Below are 20132 nucleotides of genomic sequence, written 5' to 3' on the forward strand. Positions count from 1 at the left end.
TCTGTTTCCATCAGGCTTTCAATGTTGTTGGTACTGCCCCAGAAAAGGTGGCGGATTGGACTGTCATAGTACAGTGGGCGGAACATTGGCTTCCGCCTGGCTGTAGGCGGTTACCGCCGTGGTGCCTGTTGATTCCGCCCTGGCGGTCGGTGTGTTAAAGTGTCTGTCCGTCTGAGCTCTTTCCACCATGGTCATAATTTGGTGATATTTACCGCCAGCCTGTTGGTAGTATTACCGCCACTTTATCACCAACTGCCAGGGTTGTAATGAGGGCCTAAATTACATAATTAAGTAATCAGATTGACACCACGAGTGTTAAGGCCTTTTTCATTTGGTCTTCTGATTTTATTCTGACCAAACTATAAGCACCTCAGAGATTTATTGTGTGAATTATTTGACCATGTGATTGAATACAACACACAGATTGATGGTAGAGCGTAAGGTCTTTTACCAGTTATGGTGTTCGACTCCTGCAAGTACACTCAAGGCGTGGCCTATCATGTGATCAGGAGAGTGAAATGAAGTCCCTGTTACGATTTTCCCTGATATATATTTTTTAAACTTTCTCCCTACTTAAGTTGATGGGCTGATTCTTCCAAGAGGTATTTTATTGTTTGATTGTTGATTGAATAATCGTACTCCATATGAGGAGGTAAACTTTTGCCTTCTTTTCTGCAAATACATTGTGCAAATCTTTATACATTTCAGTTAAGAACCATGATATTTCTGTTCCATGCATAGCATAACAAATAAGTGTTGAGGTATAGTTGTGATAATTTGTTCTCCTAATAAGCAGTGTTTTTATAATCGTGGGTAAGACTCACTTTTGGACACTGCCAGTTAATTTAAGGATTGTGACATTGAAGCAAAGTAGTGACTGACACAGGGGGAAAATTGGAAGAATCAGTGAGGTCAAGTGAACTATTTTTACAACTCCCGCTTTCATTTGCCCTTGCTCAGGGTTCTGTTTCCGGGCACACTTTTCTAGAGGTGAGGAGGATGCCACCAGTTTCCTTGATAAGCTCTGCTTCGAGTAGGAAAGCAATTTGACTTTGCATTTTTGTTGTCTGTGAAGCAACCAGCATCATCTAAATCAATGAAAGCCAATAGACAGAGGATCTGATGCTGTAGGTATAGTGACATTAAGAAGAAGATGTGAATAGTTCACTACGAACTCTTGTGAATGTGAAATGCTTGGTCTGGATCCCTGCATGTTGATATTCCGGGTACGGTGTGTTCTCACTGTCTGCAGTCGGGTTGGCAAGTGACACGGTTCCACCTGATACAGTTCTGTTTCTACATCATGCATATCTGACACCATGGAGGATCAGGCAGATGCACCTGACTTCTCCCGATGCCGGTTCCAACGTCAACACTCCCGCTGCTGCCCATGTCCATGGGTGGCACTGGCTCCATCCTCATTGCCAACAAGGAGCCGGATTGGAATCGTGCAACGCTGACTCCAGTCTCTGTACTGGGTTTCCCCCTTTGGTGGATCCTGACCCTTATTCCTATGGGTTGAGGTATTTTGAGGAATGGGAGGGGTCGCTTGACCCTTTAGAATACCAAGAGCCTATGGACTGGTGTATGGACCTGGCTGAAGCTAGTGGTCTGGACACTTCCCCTGACACTGGCATGCTTTCTCCGCCTACTGTGGCTACTGAGAAGGAAGCATCCTACTCCATGGTGGTGAGAAGAGCGGGAGAGCTTTTGGGCCTCCATTTGCCATCTGTGGCCATCAGGGCTGTCCTCCTGGCAGAGGTGCTTCAACCTGGGGAATCATCCTCTCAGCCCCTTTTGCCCTTTAATGCAACCCTCATTGATGTCCTGCTGGGTACCTTGTCCAAACCCAGCACAGGGACTCCTGTGAACAGGACAATTGCCGGCCACAATGGCCCTTCACCATCAGACCCAGCATTCCTATCGCAGCATCCCACCCCTGAGAGCTTGGTTATCCAAGCCACAAGGTCCCAAGGTGCGTTCCCATCAGCACTCTCGGACAGGGAATCTAAGAGGTTGGACAACTTGGGAAGAAGATGTTTTCTCCCACCAGCCTGGCATTGCGGTCTGTAAACACTGCATAACTTTTGGGCCGTTATTCCCACACGCTGTGGGATATAGTTGCACAAGTGATGCCACAGTCCCAGAGGAGGACTGTACTCTCCCAGGCGTTTGCGAATGGGAGGGATGCAGCAAAGTTCATGACTCGATATGGACTCAACATGACCGACTCACTGGACAGATCGGTTGCTTTGACAGTGGCCCTGCGGTGCCACACCTAATTGATGACGTCTGGCTTTTCGGGAGATTTCCAATCCCCCCTTATGGACATGCCCTTTGATGGAACCCATCTCTTCAGAGAGAAAGCAGACTTGGAGCTCAAGCACTTCAAAGATTCTTGTGCTACGGCCAGGTCCTTGGGCCTCGCTGCTGCCTCTCGTCCCCCTCAGTCTGCTTTTCACCCCTTTCGTGGCTATGGAAGGGGTGACCCGCCTCGTCTATTTCCCTCCAGTCAACGTGCCACCCATGCTGTCCAACCTCTGCGTGGCCGGGGACGCGGGATCCAATGTGCCCATGGATCAGGGAGCCAGCAGTTTGGCCAGTTCTTCTCTCCTGCAGCAGCCTCCAGACCTTCCTATTCTGACCCCTCCCCACCTAGGACTAGTTGGCAGCAGAATTCATCATCACCTGTGCCAGTGGCAAGCCATCACTTCAGACAGGTGGGTTTTGCAGATAGTCAAAAGAGGCCAATCCCTCCCCTTCAAGACTACCTGTCCAGCCATGCCACCTTATTACGACCGAATGATGGAGGATCACTTGGCACGTCTCTGCAAGGAGGTTATGGCTCTCTTGCTCAAGGAAGCCATAGAGAAGTTCTCTGTGCCAGAAGTAAGTCGTGGTTGTTATTCCTTCTACTTTCTGGTGCTCAAAAAAGACAAGCGCCTTTGCCCTATCCTAGACCTTTGGTCCCTCAGTCTCTACCTCAAAAAAGGAGAAGTTCACTCTGGCTCAGGTTTTATCTGCCCTGGACCCAGGAGACCGGATGGTAGCGTTGGACTTGCAGGACGTGTATTTCCATATCCCCGTCCTGCCTGCCCACAGGCATTACTTGCAGTTCATGGTAGACCAAGAGCACTTTCAGTGTACCGTGCTCCCCTTTGGCCTTACCAGCGCCCCTCGGGATGTTCACCAAGGTGATGGTGGTGGCCGCAGCTCATCTGTGCAGATTAGGAGTCTCAGTATTCCCCTATTTTGACGACTGACTGTTGAAGGTGGGCTTGCTACAGGCTGTTGTGTCCCACCTCCAGACTACGGCAGAACTCCTGCTTACGCTGGAATGTGTCAATGTGCCAAAGTAACACCTGACTCCCTCTTACAGTGCAGTTTCAGACTTACCCCCATGAGCTGTGAGCCCAGGATATTCAGGCTATGATTCCAATGTTTCAGCCTCTATCCTGGATTCAGTTGAGAACAACTCTGAGGCTGCTGGGTCTTATGACCTCCTGCTGATGAACCATGCCAGATGGCATAGGCGGGCTTTGCAGTGAGACCTGAAGTTCCAGTGGGTGCTGCATCAGGGGAATCTTTCCAACAAGATCCAGATGTCTGAGGCAACTGCGCAAGATCTGCAGTGATGGCTAACAAACCGGGATTGGGTCAGAGGCAGATCCCTCTCTCCTTTCCTCAACCAGATCTAACAGTAGTGACAGATGTGTCACTCCTGGGTTGGGGTGGAGATCAGAGGCATCTGATCTCAGGTGGAGTTTGGACTCCATATCAACCTTTTGGAGCTCCGGGTGATCAGGCTCGCATTGAAAGCATTTCTTCCCTCTCTCAAAGGAAAAGTAGTGCAGTTGTTCACGGACAACACCACTGTCAAGTGGTACTACAACAAGCAGTGTGGGATGGGGTCAGGAGTCCTTTTGTCAAAAGTCTTTGCGCCTCTGGACATAGGTGGAACATCAGGGCATTTCCCTAGTGGTTCAACACCTGGTGGGCTCTCTGAACGTCCGAGCGAACAAACTCAGCCGTCAATTTTTGGTCGAGCACTAATGCCGTCTCCATCCGGAGGTGTCTCAAGGTCTCTTTCAGTAGTTGGGAGAGCCTTGGTTAGATCTGTTCGCCTCCGTGTGATGTTGGCAGTATTGAACGTTGGAGGTTCCAAAGTGGCAATCACTCAGCAGAGCTTTTCATCTCGAGTGGAACTCAGGCTTCCTGTATGCCTTTCCGCCCAGAGTTCTTAAGAAGATCAAGAACGACCAGAGCCAAGTAATCCTAGTGACTCCAGACTGGGCACAAAGGATCTGGTACCCTGCACAATTGATCTTGGCCATTGATACGCTTATCAGACTGCCCCTTTGGGAGGATCTCCTGTCGCAGCAGCAGGAGAGGATTCTCCACCTGAACCTGTCCAAACTTCTCCTTCTCGCTTGGAGATTGAGCAGCGGTAGTTGACAGCTTTTGTCCTTCCGCCTGAAATCTTTAACATTATCTTGGCAGCCAGTTGTCCCTCCACCAAAACGGTATATGCTTGTCATTTGAACAAATTCATGGCATGGTGTATAGACAAATCTGTTGGCCCCTTCTCTGCCCCTCTTTCCGAGTTCCTCTTGTTCATACTTTTTTTGGCCCAGCAGGGCTCTACTTTAGGCACCCTCAAAGGTTATCAATCTGCTATCTCCAGATTTTGTAGATTTCCTTATCAACCCTTTTTGTTTAAGTCTATTGTTAACCTGTTCCTTATGGGCCTTACCCACATGTTTCTTCCCTCCCCATTCACAATGCCTGTAGGAAGCTGGCGTGGTGTGTGGTGAGTACCTATGTTATTATCATCTTATACCAGGCCCAGGTATCCCCTATTAGTGAGGTATAGTCAGTGTCTAGGAAGCCAGGCTCTCTGGAGTTAGCTGTGGATGAGCAGCCATGACTTATCCAGGAGTCATGCAAAGCTTACGCAATACCACTATGGTCACACAGCACTTACACACATGAAAGAATCACATACTGTTACAAAAATAAAGGTACTTAACTTTAGTGGCACAAATATAAAAATACTATATAGGCAATATCCCATCTAGAGGCAAGTAAAACACACTAATATGTGTACAGTAGCAGTCAGGAACTAGCATGGGATTCAATAGAAAACTGTGGAAGCAGTAGACTATACTGAAGGCATGGGAGGGACCAAACCATATACTAAGAAAGTGGAATGCGAAAGTCAGTCCCCCACCCAAGAAAGTGGAATTGGTAGAGAGGAGCCGGAGGAACTAGGAAACCCACAAGGTAAGTACAAGAGTGCCCCCTGCGACAAAGAGAAAAGAGGTAAGTAATTGGTTCTCCACAAACCCACTAGAAGGACTTCAGAGAAGTATATTGCAAGCCCCCGGCAAGACTGCAAGAAACCAAAGGTGGATCCTAGAAGAGGCACACCTGAAAAGGAAGGGGACCAAGTCCAGTTCATGTTGGAGCCTCTACCCACCCATCTGTGGATGAAGGATCTGGTTGAGGGTGAAAACAAGACAGTCAGTAATGCAGCCCTGGAGCAGCTGAAGAGTCTCTGAGTGATGCAGTCGACGTCCCACACTGAATGAAGAATTGCAGTCAGTCTGTGATGTGGGAACACCAACAACAAGCCTTGGCAAAAGCAAATGTTACAAAAGAAGAAAAGTGGAGCTACCAGGGACAAGCAAGGTGCAGGGGTCTCAACCCATGGAGGGGAGTCCTGGGTGACCCTCAGCGACCAGAAGAGTCAGAAGAAGAGGAGGCAGCTCCCCCAGATGACCAGCAGGCAGCAAGCAAAGGAGTCTCAGTGAGGCCGACGAAGCACACCTTGGAAGAGGTCCCACGTCGCAGGAGAGACAAGCAGAGTGCTGTGCGTCACAGTGAAGAGTGCTGGGGACTGGCGCTTCACGGAGCCTGAAGATCCCTAGGAGGAGATCCCAACAAACCTTGGTAGCTGCAAGAGACGCGGTGCACGGGGATGCTGTCCTGCGTGGAGAGGCAAGGACCTACCGTCTCCCAAGTTGGACAGCTGGAGGAGAGGACCAAGGGGACCACTCCAGACCACCACCCATGATGCAGGATCCACGCGGCTCAGGAAGAAAGGCGATCCACGCAGTCGGTCGTCGTTGCAGTTGGTGCTTGCAGATGCAGGGGAGTGGCTTCTTCACTTCAAGGGAGATTCCTTCTTGCTTCTCAGTGCAAGCTGAAGACTTGCCACCCTCAGAGGATGCACAGCTGGGAAAATATTGCAGTTTCTGGAAAGAGCCGGTGAAACAATGTTGCAGAGGAGAGTCATCGCTGTAGCAGCAGATTGTAGGTTCCTGTAGAGGCCAGTTGCGGTTGCAGTGGCTAGAAGTTGAAGTAAATGTTACAGAGGATTTCTGCTGGAGTCTTGCACATCGAATCTGAGGACCCACGCAAGAGGGAGACCCTATATAGCCCTGGAAGGGGGATTGGTCACCTAGCAAGGTTACCACCTATCAGGAGGGGGCTGTGATGTCACCTGCCTGACCTAGCCACTCAGATGCTCCCAGAGGCCTCTGCCCACCTGGGACTGAAGATGGCAGAATCAAGTGGCCATCTGGAGGAGCTCTGGGCACCACCCCTGGGGTGGTGATGGTCAGGGTAGTGGTTACTCCTCTTTCCAATGGTCAGATTCACGCCAGAGCATGGACTTGAGGTCCCTGAACTGGTGCTTACTGGTTTATGCATGGAAGGCACCAAATATACCCTTCAAAGCATACCAATGGCTTGGGGGGGCTACCCCTCCCAAGCCATGTAACACCTATTTCCAAAGGTAGAGGGTGCTGCCTCCCTCTCCCAAGGGAAATCCTTTGTTCTGCCTTCCTGGGCTTGAGCTGTTCAAGTAGTACGAGGCCAGAAACCCGTCTGAGGGGTGGCAGCAGTGTGGGCTACCTGGAAAACCCCAGAAAGCTGGTAGGAGCAATACTGGGGGTTCTCTAAGGAGCCCCAGGAGTGCTTGGAATCATACAACCAATACTGGCAACCTTATTGGGGTATGATTCCGACATTTTTTATACCAAACATGCCCAGGTTCGGAGTTATCATTATGTAGCTGGACATAGGTAGTGACCTATGTCCAGTATACGTGTAAAATGGCATCCCCACTCACGAAGTCCAGGAAAATGGGGCTGGAGTTTTGTGGGGGCACCTCTGCTTATGCAGGGGTGCCCTCACACAGGTACCTGCATCCTGCCCTCTGGGCTAGGAGGGCCTACCATAGGGGTGTCTTACAGTGACCTGATGCAGTGACCTGAAGTGAAAGGGTGCATGTACCTTTTCACGCAGGGTGTAATGGCAGGCCTGCAGACACGTTTTACATGGGCTCCCATGGGAGGCATAATAAATAAGGCAGCCCATGGGGAACCCCTGATGCCCCAATGTCCTTGGTACCTGGGTACCATGTACTAGGGACTTGTAAGGGGGCACCAGTTTGCCAAATGTGGGGTGTTTGTGGACCAAGCAACCAAGTTTAAAGGGAGAGCGTACAGTCACTGGGGTCCTGGCTAGCAGGATCCCAGTGCACACAGTCAAAACGTACTGACAACAGGCACAAAATGGGGGTAACCATGGCAAAAAGCAGTTACTTTCCTCATATGTGCTCCTTTTAAGCAGCTCCACAATTGTCCTATCAGGCTTCTGGCTCTAAAAATAGCCTTCCTAGTGGCCATGACCTCAGCCAGTAGGGCGAGTGAGCTGCATCAATTATCATCTCAGCCACCCTATCTTTCCATCTATCCTGACAAAGTGTTGCTTCGCACTAGGGCTTGTTTCCTCTCTAAGGTGGTTATGCCTTTTCATGTAGGCCAAGCCATCACCTCCCCTGCTTTTTATGCACCCCCACATCCTCAGAGGATGCAGAGCCGGGAAAATGTTGCAGTTGGTGGAAGGAGCCAGAAAAACAATGTTGCAGTGCAGAGTCGTCGCTGTAGCTGCAGATTGTAGGTTCCCTACTTTTTATGCACCCCCACATCCTTCTAAGGAAGAGGAGAGACTCCACGGCCTGGACCCAAAAAGAACATTGGCGACCTACCTTGATCGTACCAAAGAGTCCCTGGTGGATGTTCAACACTTTATTGGTTATGTGGGTGTGAAGAAAGGCCGGGCAGTGCAGAAGAGAACCATCTCCAGATGTATTGTTCTCTGCATTAAATTGTGCTATGCATTGGCTAAAAAGCAACCCCCAGAGGGCTTGCACGCTCATTCTACCAGGCGACAGTCGCTGAGAGGTCTTTAAACAAATTGCACACACCTGTGGCACGGCAACTCTGACTAAATGGACAAAGGCCGATGGTAAGTAGTTGTAGCGTACATAACAATGCCCAACCTAGTTGCTCTTTGAGGGTGCTCGGTAAGAAGAATCTGATAACTAAGCCAGGAAGAGGTTCCATGTCCCCAGCTGAGTCTTCATCCTCTTGTTTTGGACTCGCACTTGGCACTTTCTGCACATGAAAGTGAACATTTCAGTTCAGCCAGGTAAAATATAAGTTGCTAAAAAGCCAGGTCAGTGGCACAGATTCAAGTGTGCAGTACCACAAATGACTACACTTGGTAATATTTAGACAATAAAATTGGAAGAGGCAATAAGTGTAATATGCAAATTTTGTGCCACAAAGTAAAAATTAGGCCAGAAAATGATCCATGAAGTATGAGAGATGGTGCTTGCTATGTTGGAAATACAGAGCTGAAATTTAAAATAAAAATATAATGAAAACGATAGGATTATGTTATCTGTGTGCAACATCATTTTTCTTATATAAAATATTCCATCCTCAAGTGAGTCTCTATGACACATGTTGCAATGTCTTATGGAACAAGGGTTGTGGAAAGGGATGTGTCTCACGATTGAGGATCAGTTTCCCACCGCTCTCATGAACACTGTATGTTTCCAGTTACCAGAAGGAAACCAGGTAGAGGAATGCCCCACCGGAGAAGGAAAAGTGAGCCCAGACTGAGGACAGAGTAATCTGGGTCTAATCTCACCTTTGTCATCTATGCAAACAGAAGAGTGAGCTACTGCTCGTGCAAGGCCATCGGGGACTTTCATGTGTGAGATAGACAGAGCAGGGTCCTCTATCCTCCAGATACTTCTCGGCAGTCATGCCAGCCACATAATGCCTGATCTGTTATCCCATTTCTGACCTTTTGACATCACCACAACATGCTTAGTGTGAGTCCTATGCCATTCTGTGGCGTGTGCCAGAGGTCATAGGACTGGTGCCTTAGACCTGATCCCACTATTAAAGGGCTTTCTTCTTGTATGCCTCGCTGAAGGACATCATAGCCTCTTCTCTGCCACATCATCCTGCTTCCTAAACAAGCATCATCTTGACTTGTACTTAGCTCTCATTAGGGGTTCCAAGAACTGAAAGTTAGGGTGAATGAATAATCATTTTAAATGATTTCCCTGATGCCGCCCCCCGGAAAGGTTCAGATGTCGTGGGAAGATTGTTCTTCATTTGCTACCGAAAAACCATGGACTCCGTTAGGTTTGAAAATTTCCGACAACCACCAACATTGAGTTGTACCCTAGTGTCCTAAGAGTATGTCAGTATAGCTTCTATGTGATGAATGATTTTATAGACTGAAGGTGGCATGGGTGCTCCTTGGTCGTCTGGTTTTCTGACCTTGAAGGGTGAACATTATGCATGGAAGCCTGTAGCCGCTCATGCAAACTGCTTCAGCCTTCCTATTGCCACATCCCAGGAACTGAAGGGTATACCATGTCCAAAATGTTCAGATTATATTCTAGTTTTACCTGTTGTTTCCGCTTCCTCATGCTCACACTTCCCTTCTCTTCCTTGCAGATGTGGCTGCTGTAGCCATTGGCCGTGAGTTCCTGGTCACCTCAAGCTCTGTACTGCTGGACACCTTGATGCAGCTCTTGGCAGAGCTGAAGGCAGGTCTCTGCTCCAGACTCAAAGTGTATGTGCTATAGTGATTCTTATCAATGTTCTTAAATGTTTGTTTTCTTTTTTTATCTCACTACTACCTTGAAGACAGAGCCACACATGGCTTCGGAGGTTAGTTTGGGGACTACATATAGCCTGTCCGTCCCTGTATGGCAAAGCCTATTTTAAAACGTGTTTCAAGTTCCTTGCTGCCATCTCCTCTGTTTTCACCTACAAGCTGCAGACTGGTGCATGTAGTAAATGGACTATAGTCTGCTGTTATATAGGAGGATGGGCGGTAATTGGTTTACAATGTTTACAGATGAGGGACCTGTTTAACAGACTTGTCTGCTGCATTAGCTATATGGTAGCTGACAGAAGTCTGTTTGCTCTGACCATAGTGACCAGACTACAGTTTGCTGTTACACATATTTAACAGGCGACAATTGTGTGTAAGCTATAGCTTTTGAAAATTCGTCTGTGGACTGCAGCCTGCACATAGGGAAAGGCTGGCCTGGTAAATAAACCATTGCTTTTAAATCTATTCTTCTAAGGGAGCTTTCACTCCCTCATGTTGGTTGAAGACAAGTTTCACTCTGGTGGGTCATTTACATCATTTAGGGGGTGATTCTGATTCCGGCGGGCGGCGGAGGCCGCCCGCCGGAATTCCGCCCCCATAATACCGCTCTGCGGTCAGAAGACCGCGGAGGGTATTATGATTTTTTCCCTGGGCTGGCGGGCGGTCTCCAAAAGACCGCCCGCCAGCCCAGGGAAAAACTCCCTTCCCACGAGGATGCCGGCTCGTAATCGAGCCGGCCGAGTGGGAAGGTGCGACGGGTGCAGTGGCACCCGTCGCGTATTTCAGTGTCTGCAAGGCAGACACTGAAATACTTTGCGGGGCCCTCTTACGGGGCCCCTGCCGTGCCCATGCCATTGGCATGGGCACGGCAGGGGCCCCCAGGGGCCCCGCGGCACCCCCTACCGCCATCCTGTTCTTGGCGGGCGAACCGCCAGGAACAGGATGGCGGTAGGGGGTGTCAGAATCCCCCATGGCGGCGCAGCAAGCTGCGCCGCCATGGGGGATTCTAAGGGCAGTGGTAAACCGGCGGGAGACCGCCGGTTTACCCTTTCTGACCGCGGCCAAAGCGCCGCGGTCAGAATGCCCTGCGGGGCACCGCCGGCCTATCGGCGGTGCTCCCGCCGACCCTCGCCCCGGCGGTCGAAGACCGCCGGGGTGAGAATCACCCCCTTAGTGTTTTTACATTAATTTACTGACTCAAGGGTAAGCATTTTATAAATATATACAGATTCAGTAATTTCTCTTTCCTCTTAAAGAAATGGATCAAGATGTATAATATATCCACTTTTTATTAGAAAGAATGAGAGATGTGATGTAGGCGCCCTATTCTTCTATAGGTTTTTTACTGGGTTTGATATCTTGGAACAGGCTAATAGCTACTCCTTAATATTGGGTGAATATATTACTACTAGAGATACTTGGTGAACATTTGTATGGACTATTCAGATATTGATGTTAGATCGCCATACAATATATACGTGGGAATGCAGAAGTGACGCTTGGTGCCCCCATTGCAAGATTGAGAGGGGAGTGGTGGTGCATCTGTTTGCAGAGTATTCAGCTTCGGAAGGGTGATTGGATCTAGTTTATAGAGATTTTAAGCACTTGTCAGGCAGTCAGTTTACTTTACCAGGGGCAGGTATTACATTAGAAACAGAAGGATATACTGAGGATTATCAAGGGACAATATTTGCTTTATAGTAATCGTCAGAGTCACTATATCTAAGCACTGGCTGGATGAGAACCCAGCAGTGGTTGAAATGGAAGCAGCTATGTTGAAGTGTGTCAGACAAGGAAGGCTAAACATAAACAAATATAATTTCCCTTAAAGCATGGCTATTGAAAGTGTTGGAATGACTGAACATACAGTGATTGGACAGTGCAAAATTTAATTGTGCAATAAAAAAGCATGATAGCATGGCATCCCCTGTTCAGACATGGTTATTAAGGAAGGGTCTGACTGTGATTAATGTCAGAAATTACATTTGGTACATTGAGGTGAAGTGTCCATTTTTTGTGTTTTCATTTTCATAAAAAAACAAAGCTTTCTTAGAGGGCACACCCACCCCTGAAGGGCTTATCATCACACAAATTATCACTCCTTCATACACTCTGGACGCAATTTTTCACATGTTCTGCAGGCACCATCTTTGCCATATCACCCAGAAATTCATGTCATTTGAAGTTTGTCTGAACTACTTTACCTAGGCCTTACCTGTAAGTCAAAGAAGCAGGTATTTTAGGTTCATGACTTAGGGTGATCTAGTGAACAGGTGGTAGGATACAATGTTGAGATTGAGGTGGGGCTTTTGGTAATAGGTCCATGCCGTACGTGATATGCAGATGTGTTCCCCTGTCCCGAGTGCCATACCATGTGTATATGGTATTGTGGTTTTTGATTTTGGCCCTAGCCTCACTCTGATATAGTGTGTGTGCAGAGGCCTAGGTCTGTCCCTTGGCGTAAGTAAGGCCATGGGTCTTTTCTGTGACCTGGATGGATGCACTAAGGCATATCCTCACTGTACTGACAGTGGACTATTGGCCGGTTCAGCACATAGAGCAGTGGTTCTGTGGTTTGTGAATCTATAATTGTGACCAGACCATATTATCTGTGTTAACTGGCGTGGAGGCCTACTGGCCCACTCATGTAAAGTTCTCCTGTGCACTGGATCGTAGTACTAACATCCCAAGTGTATGTTGTGCATGTTTCTGTGTGTAGCCTACCTGGTACATGCATGGTGTATATGAGTGAACCAGAGTAATGATAGTCTGTGCAATTCATTTTGGATGGTTGGTCTTTTGCACAAGATGGACGTGAGGTTGTTTTCCCACATATTTTAAATGTTTTTCTGACATTTCTGAAGCTGGAGGCAGAAGATTTAGTGAAGCTGGGAAAGAGATGACAATATTCCTTTAGAAATTGTGTTAGGCCTTTTGGCAAGAGGAGCTGCCGATTATTGTTCCTGTAGCAGTGTTCTGGATGGTGGAGGTGAAGGTGGGACTTTAGTCTCTGTTGCTCACAGCAACTAGACCTCTTAGGTGAGGCAAACATTTTCTTTCCACGTGTCAGTCTTCATTATGCAGAAAGCTCACACCTTTTAGTGCTTCTCTTGTGGATGCTTGAGGTTGGAGACCACCCCAGTGTGCGGAGCATCACTCTTCATAAAGGCTGAGCCTGTAGAGCAGTCTGAAGAGGACACTTGATAGGAGAACCAACTCAAACCAGTTCTGAAAGTGTTGACATTTGACCCACATCCCCTGTTTGCTTCTACTGTATAAAACTGGGACCCACTTACGGTTTCAGTTCCAAGTTCTCTTTGACTAAGGAAGGACGTGCTCTACAGAGTACCACTGTGCAACCAGAGCTGGTGTCTGACTGACAGCCAGCTTCCCAGAGGTGATGGGACAGCCTCTTTGTCCACCCCATGCTGAGAGAAATGATTACCTGTCCCCAAGTACCTAAAACCTACCCTGCCTGCTGGGAGAGGGACAAAACGTGCCTTCCCTGCATTAGAGAGGGACTGCCCAGGAGGAGCGAGAGCAGCGTGACCCCAGTGTAGTGGGTCTGCAGAAATGGCGGACTGCTGCATGTGATCTGTTTGTCCTGCTATCAGAGGACCCAAGACTCTTCTGTGCAATTCCAGATTGGAATCTTGAAGATTGTGCCTTAGCCTGAGGCACTGTGCCCAAATAAAAAGCTTGACGTCACCTGCGTAGCTGTTCCCTATCTGAGAAGTACAGGTAACCTGAGCGACTGTGTCCGATCTGAACTACAAGATGGGAGATACAGAAGGGAGAATTGGGAAGAGGAGCTAACCCACTGTAGGCACTAGGACAATAAATTGCATCATGTGCATAGCTTTATATGTAGTGCTAAGGTCTGGTGTGCATTAAAAGTACTTTTTGTTTTGAAATTCAGGCACTAGCTTGGGTGGTCATTTATATGGATGCCTGTTGAGAAGCCAGTGAGTGCTCGCCATAGGCTGCCACAGAGAGTCAAGTGCAGAAAGGGTTATAGTTGGACCAATTTGCAGAGCCATAGTAGGACTGACCCTGAGACTTCAGAGACAAACAACTTCAACCTCACAGTTGAGACCCAATTGCCCTAGTTTGTCCCACAAGGCCCCCACAAACAACTCTCCAGCAGGGTATGCGAGGGTATGACCATTGGTGGCAAGCAGTGTGAAATCCTGCGAAAAGCCAGTTCCAACTTGCAGCATTGGCGCCATAAGTTCAGCTTGTACACATTAGAACCTAGTGATGGGAGACCTTGACACCCTATCCTTAAATCAGTTAATGGATCTGTGCTTAGATAGAGGGTAGAGGGCTCCCAGGAGCACAGGACAGGGGGGTCCTTGTGAGTTTCATTGGAGACCAGTTAGGGAAAGTGGAGGTGTTGCGTAACCTAAGACTTTGTGTTAGCTCTACAAGGTTTGCATTCACACCCACGGATGCTTGAACTTAGTTCAGCTCACCAATGCCTGAATGTGAGAGAAAAAGTTATTTTAGTACCACACAACCCCATGCAGTACATAGTTGATGTTGTGTCTGTGCCTCCTGGGTTATGTTATTAACGGGGTTCAGGGACGCAGAGGTAATTCACACCCAATTTGGTGCTTTATAAAATCTCACACAAGCACTGCATTAAGAGAAAGACCCTTTCTGCGTAAAAGTATTTTATTTGAACAGTCTCATGCTGTTGCATGGCACATGTAAAATAACCACACTGAATTTTATGAAAGCACTAACACATGCTGCTAACAGTGAAAATAATATGAACATTTCTGCCATAGTAGAGATGCCATCTGGCAATCCACTTAATGCCTGATTCTTGAATTTTATTTCACTTTATTGAAAAATCCTATGTTCTCACAACAGTAAGAAATATAATTCTATATCTAAGACAATTTCACTAACTTCAACATAAATATAAAGCATGAAATGAATATCTGTAAAACGTCATGATATACTAAAATATCATAAAATAATGCAGTAAGCTTCCCATGCATATTTTGTCTCAAGCCTTGCATGTGTCAAGCATTAAGAAGAGCTGTTTGAAACTTTAATTTATATAAAGGATACCATAGAAGACATTACTATAAAAGCTTAATGTCTCATGAAGTCAACTAAGAGAGATGTGATCAGACATTATCCTGAATATGCCAAATAAAAAAAAAATAATACAGAATAAAATGAGAAAAATAATTTGGTTAAATTTTTCTTCTTCATGAAATAGTCTTTGTAGTAGATACAATATCCTGTGCATGTTCTTGTCGAATCATAGGTTGCTCTTAGTTATCATCTGAGGATATTTCTATGACATCGGGTTCACACGCAGCAAAATTTGTGTGATCATGGAGAAAGATGGAATGCATGTTGTTGTTGGTTCATGAAGTGGATGGACCAGGAAGTGGTTCTAGCTCTAAAGCACTCCATGATTAAAGTTCCTCATTGTGAGTCTCAGATGACAGCAGTTATGCGAGCCAATCTTCAGGAAGCTGGTGAAAGAGCAATAGTGGTGTAATTGATCCATCATAAGAAGCATCTTGCAGTAATGCAAATGCGCTGCTCAGCATTGTCTCTGGTGTGATTTGCAACAGTTGCAGGAGCACTACCACTGCACTCTTTCAAGGATATTCTGGATCCTGGGTTAAGGGATTGTCTCTTTCTGGTATTTGTACTGTTCCTCCCTTGGTTTCTTGCTACTAATGGCATGTTCTGCCCTTTGTCTTGTCGTGAGTCTGGGCAGGGTACTTGGGTCCACATTTCTTCTACCCAGTCCCATGCCAGCAAACATGACTGGTACCAAAGTACAAAACATTCCAAGGACAACAACCCTATCTCTGTAGTTCAGGATCTTGATCAGTGGCCTGGGTGGCGCACCTAGGCTTCCACTAGTGGAGGTGTTTGTACCAGTACACATTAGTCCGTATCCACTGTGAAGCAGGAGGGTTATGTTTCTTTCTGGACAAGGTTGCAGAGCTAGTCTTCGAGGAAAGTTGTGGGTGTGTGCCTTCAGTTCCCTCTGGGAATCCTGCAATTCAAGATTACTACAGCAGGCATGGCCTTCTGTGTCCTCTGCCCGTTCTGCCATACCTTTTGCTGTGGCTGTCAGTTTGGCTACCTTTTCTTGTAGGATTTTGACAGAGTGCTCTAGATCCGAAATGTGGATATATGGTTCTAGGAAGTTTAAAAGAAAGGCTGTAGGATGACAGTTTTTTTCCAAAGAAACAGAAACATTCAAATACCTATAAATGAACTTTAAAATATATGAGCAGTTGGGGAAGCACAAACAAAGCACATTTTTTGTAAGCCTAAAGTGTGATGAAAACAAAGATTTTACTAGCATCAAAAAACAATCAAGATACTTTACCTGATGATGTTCAAATGGTAAACATCTGCTGAAAATCGCTTTGTGCACATCATTTTATGTGCACTTCATAGTGCGAATTTTATGGTCAATTCAGTCGAACATGTGCTGTTGTTAAAAGACAGTGTCCTCTCACATCATGCTTTAGCAGTATATTTGCAACCGTGTGCTCTAAGAAAACACCACCGGGTAAATACCACTCCCTTGCTGAATGTGAAGTTTCTGTTTACACAAAAAAGGGAGGCAGGCAGGAGGGGGCAGAATGCCCCCGCACCCTCCTGACACGCACATGTAATGCTTGGGATCAACATGGCCGCTTTAAGCCTCATGCTCTCCATCCATCTGCCCACAGACGCTGATGGTGAGTGGGGGAGAGATAAAGGTGCACAGTCAGAGTATCCTCAGTCTTGCCCTCTTCCCAGGATTACTTTCAGATCAGTAAGGGTCCTGGCCCCCGCTGTCTGATCCGGCTCCTCCAGCCCGTCTACTCCTGGCTCCTCACACCTGGACCGGTGCTCTGCTGCTGGCTTCATTCATGGGTGCGCTCTGCTCTGCATCTTCGCCTGTCTCAGTCGGTGCCTGTCTTACCCACTCTCATGATGTTGTTTTTGCCTCTTCCTTAAGGCACCGCAACCTCGCTGCATCCCACTCCCCGGCCTCCGCGTGCCTGTACTTCGGGGTGGCCGACTCCCCTCACCATTTTCAGTACCGTCACCTGGCTTCACACAGAGTACGAGAAGGCGATCCGGGTCCTACAAATGGCCTCTGTTCACAGGGATGTTCCTTTTGTTATTTGGCTCATGGATCTAGAGCTCCTAATTGTCAGTGAATAACAGGACTCTGCAGGATGCTTGAGTGACCCCCCAGATTTAAGGAGGCGCATCTGCCATTTTCGCCCCTGTGCACACCATGTTTTATTGAGACCATGATTTTGACACTAAGGCCCTCATGAACACGGCAGTAAAAACCGCCGTGTTCATGCTGGCGGTCAAAACACTGACCGCCAGCGTCCCCGGATCCCCCCCGAATTGTTTCCGCCCGCCGGCCCACAGGAAGGCCTGGCCGGGACATTGACGGCGGCTCCACATGGAGCCTCCGCCAATGCCTCTGTGCGGCTGGTGCAGCTGCACCCGTCGCGCAGATCACTGTCTGAAAATCGGGCAGTGACCTGCGCGATGGGGCACTGCACCGGGGCCCCTGCACTGCCCATGCTAAGTCCATGGGCAGTGCAGGGGCCCCCAGGGGTGCCCCGGTGCACCCCTTCTGCCAGCCTTTCCCTGGCGGGGAAACCCACCAGGGAAAGGCTGAGGAAACATTATCTGAGGGGCAGCAGCGCTGCCCTGTCGGATAATGTTTCTGACTGCCGCCAGGCTTCCTGACGGAGACAGCCTAGCGGTGAGTGAGGGCTGCCAATGGCGGCCCCCATGGGGTACATTATGTGGCGGTGTGGCCCGCCATGCCGGCTAGCGGTCTTACCCGCCACCGCCAGAATGGCGTGCCACACCGCCATGTTCATAATGACCACCTAAGTTTCCCTTCGACATGCCTGATCTGTAAAACCAAAAAAAAACAAAGCTTGCAGGGTGCCCTATTTAAATCAGTTATAAATGTGGGCTTATTTATAATTTAGAAACTCTTGAGACAAAGACTGTAAGAGTTCAGTTTTTGAAGAATAGGACCTGTAATACCAGTATAGTACCTTAATAGTTCATTTGAGAGTGTAGATTCTAAAATTTAACATTTATGCCTCACTGCCCATCTACAGTTATAAGAATAGCACTTTCTAGATGTTTCTTTTAAACAGCCTTGTAGAAGGTAAACAGAAGCGGGTACTAGAGAGGATAAACGAATGAAAGATGATTGGGTGTCTGGAAGAGAACACTTTCAGATGCTCTCTCCTTACGTCTACCCTCACCTAGTCGCAAAACCACTCAGCCAGAGCTCAGAGGCAATGATACTTGCACTCTAGTCAGGGCAAGGGGAGCTACACACCTAAGAAAACCCCTGCTCACCCCCTTGGTAGCTTGGTACAAGCAATCAGGCTTAACCCAGAGGCAATGTGTAAAGCGTTTGCACAACACACACAGCCCAATGACACAATAAATACAACAAAAAGAAAACTCCACAACAAGTTATATAAAAATAAACTGTATTGCATAAAACATTAGACCAAAAACTACATAAATCAGTATTACTGTACCCAACAGGCACAGACCATCATAGTGCCATGAAAAAGAAACATCTCCTTCATAAAAAAAATAAAAAATACCTTCCCTATTCATGCAATGCAAACTCTGAAAATATGTGCGTTATCTTATGTGTGTTTTCTTAGCAAGGAAAAAACGATGTACTCCATCAGGGCATAACATACATGACAAGTAATGAAGGCATAAATCACCACAGGGGGATGCTGGACCTAAGGAATTCACCATGTATACAGGTGTACATCAACCCTCTCACCCTGAGACAAAGCGCTCCTACGCACCTTTTATATGTTACACTGTGATCTGACCACGACGTAGGGCGCAAACACAACTGTGCACCTACTGGGGTTAATACTGTAGTCTTCATGGTCCAAAGAAAGACCCTCATCGTTGGGACCTCAGTGAAAAGATCTGCTCCAAACTGCCACCAACTGGGTCTCGAGTTCATGTGCCAGCCCCCTCAGGAACAGCCAAACGGGGGCAGAAAAGCACACAGCAGCATCGGCGGGAGGACCTCGCTGGGTCACCGGCGTAGGAAAAAATCCCAACGCAGCCGCCCCCTCTTATGACCTAGCAGGCCACAGGTCAGCACAACAGCAGGTCAATCCAATGGCGGTTCCTTCCAGCAGCATAACAGTTCCTTCTGTCAAAGTGCAGAACCAGCCACCGTCTGGTTCCAAATCCACACAGTGTCTAAAAACATGGGGAGCAACCCCTGTACTCATACTCATTTTCTCTTTGATCTCAGGGGGCGCTTCAAAGGAACTTCAGAAGTGCACAACACCTCCTTTCAACTCAGCCCTGGCTCCAGACATCAGTAGGGAGTAAACAACCCCTTTGTGTGAGGGCAGGACACAGCCTATAGAAATGTAAGTTTGCCTGGCCTGTCCCTCCCCAGCCCAGGAAGATGCAGATGTATTCCTGTTACACCTCCCCGCTCCCTGTGTAATGGCTGTGTGGAAAGTAAGCACAAAGCCCAGCTGTCACTCTACCCCAGACGTGGTTTGGAGTCAGGCTGCAAAGCACAAGAGTCATAAGCGTAGTGAAATGCCCACTTTCTAAAAGTGGCGTTTTCACAATAGTAATACAAAATCCACCTACACCAATAAGCAGGATTTCTCACTACCATTCCAAACATGGCCACACTACTCCTCATAGCTCAAACTTTACACTCAGACATATGCAAGGACATTCCTAATAACCACCTATGAGAGAGGCAGCGTGCACAGCAGTGAGAAACCAAATAGGCTGTTTGTCACTACTAGGACAGGCCACACAATAAGGCACATGTCCTACCTCTTACCTACACAGCACCCTGCCCATAGGGCTACCTAGGGCCTACCTTAGGGGTGACCTATATGTAGTAAAAGGGGTGTTCCTGGCCTGACAAGTAAATTTACATGCCAAGCCACTGTGGCAGTAAACTGTGCATGCAGGCCCTGCAGTGGCAGGCCCGAGACAGGTTTGAAAGGCTACTTCTGTGGGTGGCGCAAACTGCGCTGCAAGCCCACTAGTAGCATTTAATTAACCTGCCATGCATATAAGAGATACCACTGTACAAGGGA

The 20132-nt window shown here is 47.7% G+C and overlaps 1 protein-coding gene across 1 annotated transcript in view; it reads left to right on the plus strand.

Annotated features, from left to right (window-relative positions):
- Positions 1-20132, plus strand: part of HSF2BP (heat shock transcription factor 2 binding protein) — a 173486-nt gene that overhangs the window by 79670 nt on the left and 73684 nt on the right. The window contains exon 6 of the mRNA XM_069203238.1: positions 9831-9948. Within this exon, the coding sequence (XP_069059339.1) occupies positions 9831-9948 (118 nt within the window). The remainder of the gene's footprint in view (positions 1-9830; positions 9949-20132) is intronic.

The sequence above is a fragment of the Pleurodeles waltl genome, chromosome 8, assembly GCF_031143425.1.
Source record: "Pleurodeles waltl isolate 20211129_DDA chromosome 8, aPleWal1.hap1.20221129, whole genome shotgun sequence".
NCBI classification, from domain to species: domain Eukaryota; kingdom Metazoa; phylum Chordata; class Amphibia; order Caudata; family Salamandridae; genus Pleurodeles; species Pleurodeles waltl.